General features: G+C 43.6%; 1 protein-coding gene and 1 long non-coding RNA gene across 20 annotated transcripts in view; both read left to right on the forward strand.

Annotated features, from left to right (window-relative positions):
• LOC308458284 (cryptic protein-like) overlaps nt 1-15109 on the forward strand; it is a 44866-nt gene that overhangs the window by 7459 nt on the left and 22298 nt on the right. For 4 of the 19 annotated variants that reach the window (XM_080973245.1, XM_080973247.1, XM_080973244.1 and 1 more), the window contains 2 exons: nt 3114-3274; nt 5977-6878. The exons of 9 other annotated variants lie outside the window; for them this stretch is intronic. In XM_080973245.1, coding sequence (XP_080829371.1) covers nt 3114-3274; nt 5977-6223 — 408 coding nt within the window. In that variant the 3' untranslated portion in view covers nt 6224-6878. Of the gene's footprint in view, nt 1-2979; nt 3075-3113; nt 3309-5461; nt 5520-5976; nt 6879-15109 lie in introns of those variants that run through there. 6 more of the 19 variants (XR_013977204.1, XR_013977207.1, XR_013977205.1 and 3 more) reach the window with 4 other exon arrangements.
• On the forward strand, nt 8732-14003 carry LOC308458469. The gene is made up of 3 exons (XR_013977449.1): nt 8732-11653; nt 12279-12406; nt 13575-14003. It is a non-coding gene; the product is annotated as an uncharacterized lncRNA (long non-coding RNA).

Genomic DNA, 15109 nt, shown 5'->3' on the forward strand with positions numbered 1-15109 from the left:
TTATCAACTAAAGCATGGTGGGCTGCCCTGAGATACTGGCTCAAGATCTCAGTCTTTGGCCTAGGGAAGGGGTTACTTCCATACCTAAACAACGAGGAGTTTACCAGCTCATGGATGAAAATTATGGTTAGAAAAACCACTTTGATTGGTTGCCACCTTCCCTCCTGTACCATCTGGGCTATGATACCGCCCTTGAATCTCTGAGGCAAAGGCTCTGAGACATATCGCATAGTGATCTCCGATCTCAATCTCATGTTATCTGTGGCCCATTAGCAGTAGGAATCCACTATGGGTTCAAGTTTCAGACACCTGCATATCTTAGAAATTTGTCTGTACCAACATACTGGCATCTTTTCACCAAAGCCAGATTAAATATCTCCATCAGAAGTGTTGAACAGCAGACTGAGAGGTATCCCTTATCAGAATAGGATCTGTGTGTGCTCTCAGGATGTCGACTGCATGAGGCATATTTAATTGCATTGTGGACAATATGATCAAGCGAGGGAACTATTGATTAAACCACTATTGGCAAATCGGCCGGGTCAATCTGAATCCTACTATATCAAGTATCTTCTGGACGACAAGTCCAGCGATACCACAGTGGCCGTGGCAAAGTTTCTTTCCGTAGTCATACGAATCAAAGATCAACATACCCATGACTAAACAAATAACGCTTCAGTCTTCCTTCCCTGGGGGGTTGTCTAGATGAGTCTGTATTTTATTCTGTATCTATCTTATGGGTCGTTGGACCGCAATAAAGGTTATTATACACGGGTGGTGCTGTGGGTTAAAACACAGAGCCTAGGACTCGCCGATCAGAAGGTCGGCAGTTCGAATCCCCGCGACAGGGTGAGCTCCCGTTGTTCGGTCCCAGCTCGTGCCCACCTAGCAGTTCGAAAGCACGTCAAAGTGCAAGTAGATAAATAGGTACCGCTCTGGCGGGAAGGTAAACGGCATTTCCGTGCGCTGTTCTGGTTCGCCAGAAGCAGCTTGGTCATGCTGGCCACATGACCTGGAAGCTGTACTCTGGCTCCCTCGGCCAATAAAGCGAGATGAGCGCTGCAACCCCAGAGTCGGCCACGACTGGACCTAATGGTCAGGGGTCCCTTTACCTTTAATGCTGCTGAATACCACTTTCTGGAAGTCACATGAGTGTTGTTGTGCTTGGGTTCTGCTTGAGAGTTTCCCATGGTACATCTGGTTGCCCCTGTGAGAACAGGACTGGATGAGTCCTTAGCCTGATCTAGCAGGCTCTTCTTAGGCAGGGGTCCCCAACCTGTGGCCCACGGAGGCCATTTAACCGGCCAATGAGCCACCCCTGAACCAAGCTGCCCGCTCGGCCAGTCTCCACGCGCTGCGCTGAACTAGCGCACATGGGGACTCTCTTACGCGGCTCCGGAAATCACTTCTGCGCATGCCCAGACACTGGAAATCGCTTCTGTGCAGGCGTGGTTTTGGGCATCTGGGCATGCACAGAAGCCATTTTCAGCGCTGCAGACATGCGCAGATGTGATTTCCGGCGTCTCGCTGCGCTGGTCCGTCCCACAGAAGATCTCCACAGGAGTGATCCGGCCCATGCCCGGTAAGCCTTGCTGATCCCTGTTCTTAGGTAATATATCTGAAGAAGGTATGTAGGCTACGGGTTTTTACTCTCTAAAATCAAGCCTGCTTTTGCAATAAGCAAGCCAATCCCTGCAGTGCAACTATGGATGAGTTCACACAAGCATATTCACCACCTCATTTCAAAATCACATGCTTCCTCGCATGTGTTAAACAGTTACCACAAATCAGACATCATGGAGGGACGGTGTTTGTATCACCCGGCATAACCTCCAATAAAATGCCTTTTTAATAGAGGTGGGTCAATAGGGGGTGAAAGAGAAGTTTTAAAATGTGGGGTTTTGGGGGGGGGGTTCCATTGGGTGGTTGTTTTTATTTTGATTATGTAATTTGTGGTTTTATATTTTGATTTTATTCTGTAAACTGCCCTGAGACCTCCGAGTATAGGGCAGAATAATAATAATAATAATAATAATAATAATAATAATAATAATTGATAATAAGGAAGTGAATCAATTTGCTAAAGGCTGTATGTGTTGTCATGTCACTATAGAGCTTGCCATATCAATAACAAGATCTAAATGAGAGCCCTCCATTAAATATATTGCTTTTTGGTCTGTCACACAAATATTACAATAAAGAAAGGGAGGGAAGGAGGGAGGGAGGGAGATGTGCATGGTAATTACAAAAGGTAATTACAGGTGGAGGCATTGCACTCCATCATATGCGATGACAAATTACAGGAAAGAACAGAGAAACCCTCCACAAAGAACTAATGACTTCTGTCCGTGGCTTATACAGAGATGAAACAATAACTTTAAAATAATTAACAAGAGAGAAGGTAATGATGGCAAAAAAAGAGGCCAGTTTACATGGCACTAAGTGCCTAATTTGTTGCAGTGAGTTGTCCCATTAGGGCCGGCATCAATCACTGTGATCTGTAAATGAGGTTTTAATACTTCCAACCACAACTGGAAAAAGTTTAAGGCATTCACAGGTGCCCTGCAAAATTAATACGCTCCCGGGGAACTTCAGAAGCTGATCATTCTTACCTGGGCTTGTGCGTTCAGAGTATTAACATATTATCATAACAGCTCTCCTCAACCCAAGAGTGCACCTTGGTCAAAAGGATAATCTAAAATGTATTTGTCTCTCTTTTTCCTGCCTCAGTCCAAACCTCTTACAGAAGACTCCATTTCATTTTCCCCTCTAGCTCAGTTGAGGAATATGCAGGCAGTTGGGGGAATCCCTAAAACAGACTTAGGGGTTACACAGGGCAAGGGAAGAAAAGAGGGGAATGTTCCATTGCTTTTTAACATAAATCCTTGCACTAATGGAACATTCATGTAGCAGCACATCAGACACAAACCTTGGAATTGCTTTTTTTAAAAAATGTTTTGTATTTCTGCAAACTTCAAGGTTCCCCTGGACATATGGAGACCCTGCTCTCGCGCATTGGCTGGTGGCATTTTGGCAACATAAGAATGGCACTCCGAGAACGGAGTTCACTATTGGTACATTATTTTCCTTTTTAAAAATGTATTTTTTTGCAGTGTTCGTTATATTATATGCAATGGAAAAAAGGAATCACATGGAGAGAGTCTCTTCAATTTGACTTTGCTGGAGTGGCTTCTACAGAGCGTGCCATGAATATTACTGTTCACTTATCAGGTCAAATCCTGATTTCAGGTCAACTCAGCTCAAACACAGCACAGTAAGACTGTAGAAGAGAGAAATACAAAGTGGGGGTAAGAGAAAACTTAACACGGGACGAACCAGAGCTACGTTTTCAATTTTTTAGCTATTGGTTCCAGAGGACTAGTGCCTTTAACACTTGAATGGCAGGCAAAAAAAAAAATATTAACAAGAGAATGCAGATGCTGTGAAAATGACATTTTTTGAATTCATACCAGTCATGTCACAGCTAAGGCTGCAAGGAACTCAGGAAATGGTGGTATCCCTGCAAATATATCCCTGGGTTATTCCTGCCAAATATCTTGGGCTTGAAGGAATGTAGAAGACAGAAGGATTTGTAAGAAAGTTCGGCCCTGGGGAAACTGAAGCTTTTCAGATGCAAAATCTCTTTGAACCTTAAGGTTTGGCTGCACCACAATTGGGTTTCATCCCTTTGTAATTGACTTTGGAAGGGTTAACAAAGCTCCAGGACTCAGGATATTTCTGCAAAGGAGCTCAATAACAGCTATTGCCACTTCCTCAGTGACTTCTCACTGACAGCTTCACACTTAGCATTGCTTTCAAATGGTCTGTTATGCTGCCAGCTCAAGTTAACACCAAGAAGAGAGGCAGATGTAAGGGAAACCAGCACACAGAAGCTTACATCTGGGGGTGGGGGGGTGGAGGGGGAGGATTTTGTTGCTTTCTGAAAGAAATAAGGCCAAAAAGAAACAGGCAAGGAAACAAAAAGGCACCCCAGAATCCATGTTTCTGCCCAAAGCAAAGTTTGCACAAGCAACTGTTTGTATCTCTCTAAACTCTCTACTGGGACGCGGGTGGCGCTTTGGGTTAAACCACAGAGCCTAGGACTTGCTGATCAGAAGGTCAGAGGTTCGAATCCCCGCGACGGGGTGAGCGCCCATTACTCGGTCCCTGCTCCTGCCAACCTAGCAGTTCAAAAGCACGTCAAAGTGCAAGTAGATAAATAGGTACCCCTCCGGCAGGAAGGTAAATGGCATTTCCATGCGCTGCTCTGGTTCGCCAGAAGCAGCTTAGTCATGCTGGCCACATGACCCAGAAGCTGTACGCCGGCTCCCTCGGCCAATAAAGCGAGATGAGCGCCGCAACCCCAGAGTCGGCCACGACTGGACCTAATGGTCAGGGGTCCCTTTACCATTTCCTTTAAACTCTCTACCGAGTTAGCTTGCAAGCAATTTTGCATAATCCTCACATCCAAGCACAAAACAAAATAATACTGGGAAGATTCCCATCCACAGGCAGCCATAGTAATGACTTCAGATCTTTGTCACTGCTGGGAAATTAGTTCAAAATTCAATTATGCTCCTTCTGAAAGGTTAAAGTATACTGTGGTTTTAAAAAAAGGTAAAGGACCCATGGACAGTTAAGTCCGGTCAAAGGCAACTATAGGGTTGCGGCGCTCATCTCGTTTTCAGGCTCCGGGAGCCGGCGTTTGTCTGCAGACAGCTTTCCAGGTCATGTGGCCAGCATGACTAAACCGGTTCTGGTGTAACGGAACACCGTGACAGAAGCCAGAGTGCACAAAACGCCATTTACCTTCCCGCCACAGCAGTACCTATTTATCCACTTCCACTGGCGTGCTTTCAAACTGCTAGGTTGGCAGAAGCTGGGACAGAGCAATGGGAGCTCACTCTGGTAATCTCTGGGATGCTCTGGTTATCTCCCGCTTGGACTGGGGCTACCTTTGAAGGTGACCTGGAAACTACAACTAATCCAGAATGCGGCAGCTGGACTGGTGACTGAGAGTGGCCACCAAGACCACATAACACCGGTCCTAAAAAACCTACATTGGCTCCCAGAAGTTTTCTGAGCACAATTCAGAGTGCTGGTGCTGACCTTTAAAGTCCTAAACGGCCTTGGTCCTGTATACCTGAAGGAGAACCTCCACCCCCATCGTTCTGCACGGACACTGAAGTCCAGCACCGAGGGCCTTCTGGCGGTTCCCTCATTGCGAGAAGCAAAGTTACAGGGAACCAGGCAGAGGGCCTTCTTGGTAGTGGCGCCCGCCCTGTGGAACATCAGATGTCAAAGAAATAAACAACTATCTGACTTTTAGAAGGCAGCCCTGTTTAGGGAAGTTTTTAATGTTTAATAGACTATTGTATTTTAATCTTTGTTGAAAGCTGCCCAGAGTGGCTGGGGTATAAATAATATTTATTTTATTTATTTTTTTTATTTTTTTTATTAGTCTGTTTCAGGGATTTGAACTGCTGACCTTTTGATCGGCAAGCCTAAGAGGCTCAGTGTCCCCTAGAGGATACTGTACAATGGACATGAAATGGCAGAAGCAGTTGTGCACCATCAAGAATAGGACTCATTGCAATGTTTTGATGGGAGAAATGCAGAAGCAGCTGCAACACTTCCTATTGTCTGTCTGGATCTGATTCTTGAGTGTCTGTGTAGTTGTTTACAGCAGATCAAATGCCACTTTATTTATAATTGTCAATTTTCCGGCAAGCCTAGGGATAAGGTGTATATAAGCATTCCTAATAAATAGGATTGTAGCCAATTTTAGTTATACTCAGAGTAGACTCACTGACATTAACAAACCTAAAGTCCATTTAGTTTTGTGTGTTCCTTCTCAGCATTGGACACACCCCACAATAAATATATTTCTCATCATCAGAAATCCCACATGCTGCTATCCTTCCCACGAGGGGCAGGCTGTTGTTGGAGATACATCAGTGACTTTTTTTATTGCAGGCATGAAAAAAGGAAAGCAGTTACAGATAACGAAAAGAGAGATCATCTGCTTTGGTTCATCAAAGTGAGGACCACTCATCAGGATGATGGGGGACAGCAGCAGGAGGCCCCAAAGATTGTTAAGCCCTTAAACTATGATGTGCAGTTGAGGAATACAGGCAGCCAATGGAATAAAAGAACAGTGTGTGGTTTTGAAAGAGAGGAAAAGATACAATTGGCCCAGAGCTTTGGAAGATTACCCAGCTAATCTTACTTCTCCATCCTTCTGTTTCGTTAGTGAGTCAGCAAATTGTCAAAACCCCCAAGTGAAACGCTTGCTCCCATTCTAAGGGGTTGTGTTTCATTATTTCTAAAATCCCATGTTGTGATTTTCGGATCATAGCAGAGCCTCCTGACAAAGCTCCTCCAATACTCATTGAACCTTTCCCTCGATGGCTCAGAAGATGGGCTGATCCTCTTGTGTCCTCAGCTATAGTTCTAAGTGGAAGAGCCTGCTGGGCACAGCTGGAACTGGTGCCAAACTTACAGGCTCTGCAAGAAGAAAAGTGTGTTTGACAAGCTGCGTAAGTTTCTTCCATATGTTTAAGTTAGGCTTTGTGGTGTGTGTGTGTGTGTGTGTGTGTGTGTTTTTACAAAATCCATTGCCCTGGGGGACACCATGTTTCTGTTGTAAGCGAATGACATCCTGGGGAGATCTTATTCAGCCATAGGCTCAAAGGTTTAATTGGCAACTCAATTTTTAATTGATAAATGCCTAACAACAACTTTTCTCTCTCAATATTACTGGTCCTTCATCCTAAGATCCCAGGGTAGGCTGCAACAACTTAAAATACATTAAAAACAAATTTAAAACAAATTCAAAATCAATATCATTTTACTAATAAAATTTCCTTTTATTGATATTTATTGTGAGATGTCTCTGATTTATCTACTGTAATATAAGAAGCCCACTCCTCTTTTAAGAGTATTTTCCCCTCAGTGTGAAGATATAAAGCAGGACTAGGCAAACGCGGCCCTCCAGATGTTTTGGGACTACAATTCCCATCATCCCTGACCACTGGTCCTGTTAGCTAGGGATGATGGGAATTGTAGTCCCAAAAACATCTGTAGGGCCAAATTTGCCTATGCCTGATGTAAAAAATAGATTTCAGATCTGCATAAGGAGAACCCTTAACAAACTACATTTCCCAGCATTCTTTGAGGAAGAAACTGTGACTGTTTAAAGTGGTATGAGACTGTTTAAAATCTATTGTGTGGATGGGACCATTATCACAGTTCAATGACACATTCCAGCAAGGCAAAAACACCCAAGGAGGCTGCTCAGGGGCATGCCCTGGGAAAAGTGTCAAGTGACCTAGAGGGCCAGCATTTGGCTTGTGGGATTGATGTTGTTATAGTCCAAAACTTCTACAGAGAACCAGTTATATATACATTTAATTCAGGCATAGGCAAACTCAGCCCTCCAGATGTATTGGGACGACAACTCCCATCATCCCTAGCTAACAACACCAGTGGTCGGGGATGATGGGACTTGTAGTCCCAAAACATCTGGAGGGCCAAGTTTGCCTATGCTTGATTTAATTTATATACCGCCATTCACCTGTAGATCTTAGGGCAGTTCAATGGTGGAAGGCTGGTATAGCCAATGGCGAGAAAAACTAAAATTCTAAGTTGTTTTTATTGCATGTATATCTCCTCCAAGGAGCTCAAGTTTATCCTGACAACAACCCTTTGAGGTAGGTTAGGCTGAGAGACTGCGACTGGCCCAAGGTCACCCTAGTGAGTTTTGTGGCTGATTTGAACCCTGGGCACCTAGTCCAACACATAGTCCACCGTGCCAAACAGACGAAGTGCCAATATTGGGGTAGGGGAAGGCAGCTGTCGAAGCCTGCAAACGGAGAGAATTTCTTTTCTAGGTGGCTGCATCTGATCCTTTGAATTTGACTGGCGAGCAGACATACATCCCCTCATCATCCTCTCTGTCTATATACCCTCCTGTGCCTTGAGAAAATAGCATGTTAAAATTGTCTCCTTAGAACTCCCACGCTCACTGCCTTAAGCTGCCTTTTGTGTGCCGGCGTGAAATGATTTGACCTACTCTTGGAAGCCATTGATTATCTGTCAGGGCCAGGATCTTCTCAACGGGAGCTTTTGCATGAAACATTTCTATTACTAACTGGGAACATGAGGGAGTGGGGCTCGTGGCTCCGTCCAGATAGAGGGCAAATCACAAGTCTGAAACTCAAGACATCAGATCATGAATGTTCTGAGGCTGAGGGGGACTGCTGGGCACCCAGTGCAGAATGATCAAGGGGATGGGCAGCTCTCTCGTGAGGAAAGGTTGTGACATTTGGGGCTGCTTTTTTTTTAAAAAAAAAAAATGCTATTCACAATAAAGCAGTGAAATGAAAGATAAGATATCAGAAAAAAGAAGAAAAGAACAAAGAAAGAATAAAGAAGTAAAAGAAAAAGATCATATGTGAAAATTTTTTAAAGTAGATAAATACTCACAGTACATAGCCGTTTCTCATCTATATTTCTTTGTATTGTATAATTGTATAATTTCATCTTGTCCTTATCTACCTTAAATAAATTGGAGTTTTTTTTGGGGGGGGGAAAGACTTCCACCATTTACCTCACGCGTTTTGAATAATCCGTTCATCAGAACCTCTGTTCTTCTTATTTTCCCTTTGGATTTCCTTAATGTCTCACTTTGTATTTTTTATACAGTATTACGCACAAGATTATTCTAAACACAACCAGATTTTTGTAGTCGAGCCCTGGTTTTGTAAATAATCATTTAAAAACTCCCATTGCTTCATAACCATAGTTTTGGATTTTCTCCTTAGTATATCCGTCAATTTTGCTAATTCCAGGTACTCGCAAAGTTTCCCCAACCATTCTCTTTTTCTTAAGAAGCCACAACAACAACAAAAAGAGAAAAGGTGAATAAGAGGGGACGTGACAGAGGTGTATAAAATTATGCACAGGGCTTTTCTCCCTTTTACAATGCTGGAACTCATGGAAATCCAAGGAAACTGAATGTTGGAAGATTCAGGACAAAATAAAGTACAGTGGTACCTCAGTTTTCGAACGTAATCCGTTCCGGAACACTGTTTGAGTTCTGAAACGTTCAAAAAACTCAATAGCCAACAGCTTGGCCCCAGGATCCTGCACTCAGCAGAAGCCACGTGGCATGTTTGACTTCCAAGGCTTGCTCGAAAACCAAATCATTTACTACTGGGTTTATGGCGGAGTTCGTCAATGGAGACGTTCAAAAATTGGGTCCTCCCTTAAAGAGGGCACATACTGCAGTGAGACCTGGAAAACCGACACCCTATATTGTGGGTGGGTACAATTGGTCAACCACAATACCCGATTGGCAGGTCCCTTGAAGCTGGGTGCAATCTGGGCAATGGGACGCAGTCCAAACAGTTTGAAGAACCTATTTATGCCCATGCACGTGACCCAGATCTTCCTCTTTCAGTGTGTGCATTCGGAACACCTGCCCACTTCTCCCTACTTTTAGGGGGGGTTGCGCTTGACCTTGCTATGCCATCATGTGTCGTCTGTCGTTGGGACAGGGGCATGGCAGGAATTTTCCCCACTTGGCTGTATGGCTGTTGCCATTTGGGTTTTGCCTGCTGCATAGCAAATCGTCACAACTTGTAAGGTTGCGGATAGGCTCTGGTTCAGGTGATAGGATGGGAGAACGCTCTCGCCATCCCTATGTGAAGGGTATTCTGTTAAAGGAATCCAGGGACTCGATGATTTGGTCAACCCCTAAGAGGGGGTTGTGCCCATGCCTGAGTCCAGGGGGATATTTGGGTGGTGGAGTTAGCCCGTTCCCGGCTTTCCGCTTATCCAGGTGTTCACCCTTGGCTGACCTATGCTGGTGCCCTGGGTCAGCACTACTTGCAAGGGTGCAGGGAGCTAGTCAAACCAGAGCCTATGCAACCAGTCACTTTCTGTAATCAATAAAGTTGTGACCTAAATTCTGCCAAAAACCAATACCAAAATTTGAGTCATCTGTGAATTTATTTAGGGAGGTGGTTTCTGGGTCTGAACACGCAAACCGAGGTACTGCTGTACTTCAGAGAGTTCAGTAGCAATGACTACCAACTTGGATGGCTCTACAAAAGGATAAGGCAAATTCATGGGGCATAAGCCTGCCAATGGCTATTAGTCATTATGGCTGTGTTGTTACTTCATTATCAGAGGCAAAATGTCTCTGAATGCCAATTGCTGGGAATCCCAGGTAGGCAGAGAGCAGTTAGCATCAGGTCCTCTTGCCGTGATGTAGAACACTGTGGCCCTCCAGATGTTATTAGACTCAACTTGAACCTACCCAGACCCTCAGATCATCTTCTGAGGCTCTCCTTTATGTGCCTTTCCCTCAAGAGGTCTGGAGGGTGGCAACACAAGAACGGGGCCTTCTCTGCAGTAGCTCCCCATCTGTGGAATGCTCTCCCCAGGGAAGTTCACCTGGCAGCTTCATTATATACCTTTAGGCGCCAGGCAGAAATGTTCCTTTTCAACCAGGCCTTTGGTTGACCTGATTGACATCCTTTACCCTTTTAAAAATGTGGCTCTTTTTTTGGGGGGGTGGCATGTTACTGGGTTATTGTTCTTATTTTGATTTTATATATTGTGATCTTTTCTGTGAACCGCCCTGAGACCTCCGGGTATAGGGCGGTATATAAATTCCATAAATGTATAAAGTAAACTCCCATCAGTTCCAGCCAGCATTGTCAATGGTTTAGGGACAAAGAGAGATGTAGTCCAACACCATCTGGAGGGCCACAGTTCCCCGTCCCTAGTTTAAGGTCAGTGATGGAACAGCCAGGAAAATGAAATGGTTCTACACACTGCTGTAGAGAAGATGAATGGAAGAGGCCTTACTTTGCCTGTTATGTGGCCCATTAGCAGTCTCCAAAGCAAGTGAAATAAAAAAATTCAAGGTCATATACACACACACACACACACACACATTGGTACCTCGGGTTAAGTACTTAATTCGTTCTGGAGGTCTGTTCTTAACCTGAAACTGTTCTTAACCTGAAGCACCACTTTAGCTAATGGGGCCTCCCGCTGTCGCTGCGCCGCCGGAGCACGATTTCTGTTCTCATCCTGAAGCAAAGTTCTTCACCCGAGGTAATATTTCTGGGTTAGCGGAGTCTGTAACCTGAAGCGTATGTAACCCGAGGTACCACTGTATATATGATAAATGTTCATAACTGCATATATAAACCACATGTCTGAAACCCCACAGAAAAAGTCCTGAAACCATTTTGTCCCTCCCAAATTGACCTCAAATATTTCTCTGCAAGGTTGAAGGAAAATGGAAAAGCCTCCCCAATTGTCTTTTCATTCACAAATCCAGTCTTAAGGGTATTTCTGTATATGAATAGGGTGAGCCTGTGACCTGGCTCAGGAACTAAGTATTTGTCATTACAAAAGTCTGGTCAGGCCATAGCTGTCAACCTTCCCTTTTTTGCAGGAAATTCCCTTATTCCAGTGCCGTTTCCCGCTGCTTCCCTTTGCTATCCCAGATTGTTAGATATCCCGTAGACTGTCCCCGGGACAGGTGAGGCTGCTGATCCCTTATTTTCAAATCTGAAAGTTGACAGCTATGGGCCAGGCTCCCTAGGGTATCCAGTCAAGTGACCATTAACAGGTAATTTGCCAGACAGGAGATAAATAACGCACTCAGATTTCTGTTGTAGACCGCCTTTTCTGTGATGTAGATATGATGTTTGTGGGGGGTGGTCTTGGGTTACACCCCTTCTGTGATGTATGTATGATGTATGGAGAGGTGGTTTTGAGCTCCAGGGCAGGGAATTTATTGTGAAGTGGCCTGTGAAAATATAAATCGAGAGGGATTTTGTAGAGAAGGGTGTCATAAGTTCATAGCAATGGTCATAAGTTCATAGAAACCACTCATGCTGGATTCTCTTATATTGGTCGTCCTGTCTCCTATCCTGCACAGAAAAAAATAAGGGGATTTTCATTTTTATGTGGGGGAGGGGGAGTGACTAGAAAAATTAATTATAGGTAATGAAGGTTTTTTTAAAACAAAAAAAAACCATGTAAGAAAAGCAATTTTACTGTAACAGAAATTACATTTCAGACCCAGAAGCCTGCTGAGAAACAGATTAGATTCCCATTTCATAGCTTAAGGTCTAAAAAAAATTACCGTCCCCTTCCTTGTCTCCCATGACAACTTTCCACCTCTGCTCTTTGTCCTTATTGCGTCTTTCTTTTAACTTCAGAAGCATGTTCAAAGCAGTTTTATTTTTCAGAATGGCATTTCAGCCAAGAGATCCCAAGGAACCCGAACAGTTCACCAAGTCGCATTATTTGTTTTCTGTTTCTGCTCCTCTTCCATCGCAGCATTTACACTGGAAACATAACTCCTCACTTTATGGAGGTAATTGGACGGTGTGGAGAAATGTGGCCTTGTTCTAAAAGCTTATGGGTCATCATCAGGTGCTTCAAGCTGGTATTGTGGAGGGGGAGAGGGAAAAGGTTTACACACAGCTATATAGGGTTAAGTAGTATATGCACCTAATAGTATATGCACCTCTAAAAGTTAATAGCATTTATAAAAACCAAGAGAAAGGGGGAAAGACATGTGTGTTACGACCTCGGCAGGAAAAGCAGACAGGTGCAAGATCCCAAACGCTTTTTAGTGCAACATCATTTTCTCAGCAGAGCATGGGCAAAATTATTACGGACACCAAATTTAAACAGTTGCACCTTCTTGGTGAAAGCAATTTCCTACGTTCAGTATATTTATTGGACATATATACATATGGACTTGTGGAAGGAAGGGAGAAAGAGAATCCTTTCCACAGGTTTGAAATTTTGGGTTGTATCCTGTGCTAGTCCTACCCAGAGTAGACCTGTTGGAATTAATGAACCTAAGTTACTCATGTCCATTACTTTCAATTGGTCTACTTTGATTAAGACAAGCATTTGATAAAGCTCCCGAATTCCTTTTTGTTTTGGCACTGCTGCCAACATCTATTTTGGCATTAAGTGGTCTGTAAATATATAGAAATATAATCTGGATTAGTAGTTCAGAGTAACCTGGGCATTTAAGAGTAAGAATCTATACACAGACTAAGTTTAACAGATGTAGAGTTTTATGTTCTAGTTCATGGGTAGGCAAACTAAGACCTGGGGGCCGGATGCGGCCCAATCGCCTTCTCAATCCGGCCCGTGGACGGTCTGGGATTCAGCGTGTTTTTACATGAGTAGAATGTGTCCTTTTATTTAAAATGCACCTCTGGGTTATTTGTGGGGCCTGCCTGGTGTTTTTACATCATAGCTGTCAACCTTTCCTTGTTTTGCGGGAAATTCCCTTATTCCAGCACCGTTTCCCGCCGCTTCCTGCTGCTATCCCGGATAGTTAGATATCCCGTAGACGGGTGAGGCTGCTGATCCCTTATTTTTGAGGCTGCTGATCCCTTATTTTCAAATCTGAAAGTTGACAGCTATGTTTTACATGAGTAGAATGTGTGCTTTTATTTAAAATGCATCTCTGGGTTATTTGTGGGGCATAGGAATTTGTTCATTTCCCCCCCAAAATATAGTCTGGCGAGATCTGCCTACGCCGCCGCCTGCGCTACATCCAGATCGCGCGTCCCCTTCTCCCCCGGGTTCCCCTGCAAACAGAAGCAGCTGCCAACCGCCCCCTCCAGGCTTTTGCATCCGGGTCCAGCAGCAGCAGCAGTGAGCAAGCGGCCTCATCTCCTCCTCATTGTCATCTGTGCGACTGCATCCCCCGCATTGCCCTCTGAGGCCATGAGCGGCTGGAACAGCTGCATTGACAACCTGATGGCGGATCAAACACAGTGGGGTTTTGGGGGGACAACGACGCAGGGGTATGCATACCCCTAAACATTTTGTGAATCTAAGTTTGGCCTCATTGAGGGGCAGTATTTCGGTATGAGTAGGAAAATGAGAGTACAGTCGTACCTCATGTTATGTTTGCTTCATGTTAGATTCATTCAGGTTACATCCCGCCGCAACCCGGAAGTACCGGAAAGGGAATGGATCCGGAATGGATCCCGTTCGCAATCAGAGGTACTACTGTACCCCTAAACATTTTTTAAGAAAAAAAGCACTGATCAGACTTATGTGGTCTCAGTTCAGAGTGCATATGTACATGTAGAACACATTGATTTCATCTGATCCTAGTGGTGAGGACCAAGAAACCAACAGTTACCCTTGACCCCCATTCCACAAGGCTGCATCTCACAAGCATTCTCCCCCATTTTATATTTTTAGGCACCAGGCAAAAACATTCCTCTCCAACCAGGCCTTTGGCTGATTACAGCCTTTTAAATGTGTATGTGGGAAGGGGGGGTTATTGTTTTGTTGTTCTGGTTTAATTATTTACTTGTGTTTTATTTTGTATTTTATTCTGTGAACTGCCTTGTGCTCTTTTGATGAAGGGTGGTATATAAATTTAATTAATTAATAAGAATAAGAGGTCAGCGTCTATTTGGGCTTTTGACAGCATTTTGTTTCGTTACTCAGCCTACTGAGATTTAAGTGTAAGTGTTTATGTTAATTAGCTGGATAAGTTTGTGTTTGTTGTTTTCTTACCTTCTTTTTTTAAAAAATTGTATTATTAAAGATTTTCTTGGTTTACAAAAGTATGTGCAATGTCTCTCTCTCTCTTTTCTTCAAGTGACATTTTTAACAAATCGGTTTCATTTGTTGAGACATTGGGAAGAAAAGGGGGGAAAGAGGTGGAGGGGGGAAAGGTGAGTGTTTTCTTACCTTCTGAGCCATTTTAATCTGTGTAAGTATTGGAGTTTTTCTCTCTTGTAGAGTTTTCTTTTAGGAAAGTCTGTGTGTGATTTTATGAAAGAAAAGAATAAGAATAAGAATAATACATCTTAATATATTTTTAAAAAACTAGGCAGTATACAACATAAAACAGCAAACAACATCCTTAAAACAATATAACATAAACCCACCAAAACAGAAATATAAAAGCATTTAAAAAGAATTTTTTTTAGGCAATTCATACAGATAAAGACAGGGCCTGATCTTATTGGTCAAGAAAAGACTGGGCAAACAGAGATTTATTTAAAAGGATGGGCATCCCATAGCACAG

This window comes from Podarcis pityusensis (assembly GCF_964106645.2).
Source record: "Podarcis pityusensis genome assembly, chromosome: 11".
NCBI lineage: Eukaryota > Metazoa > Chordata > Lepidosauria > Squamata > Lacertidae > Podarcis > Podarcis pityusensis.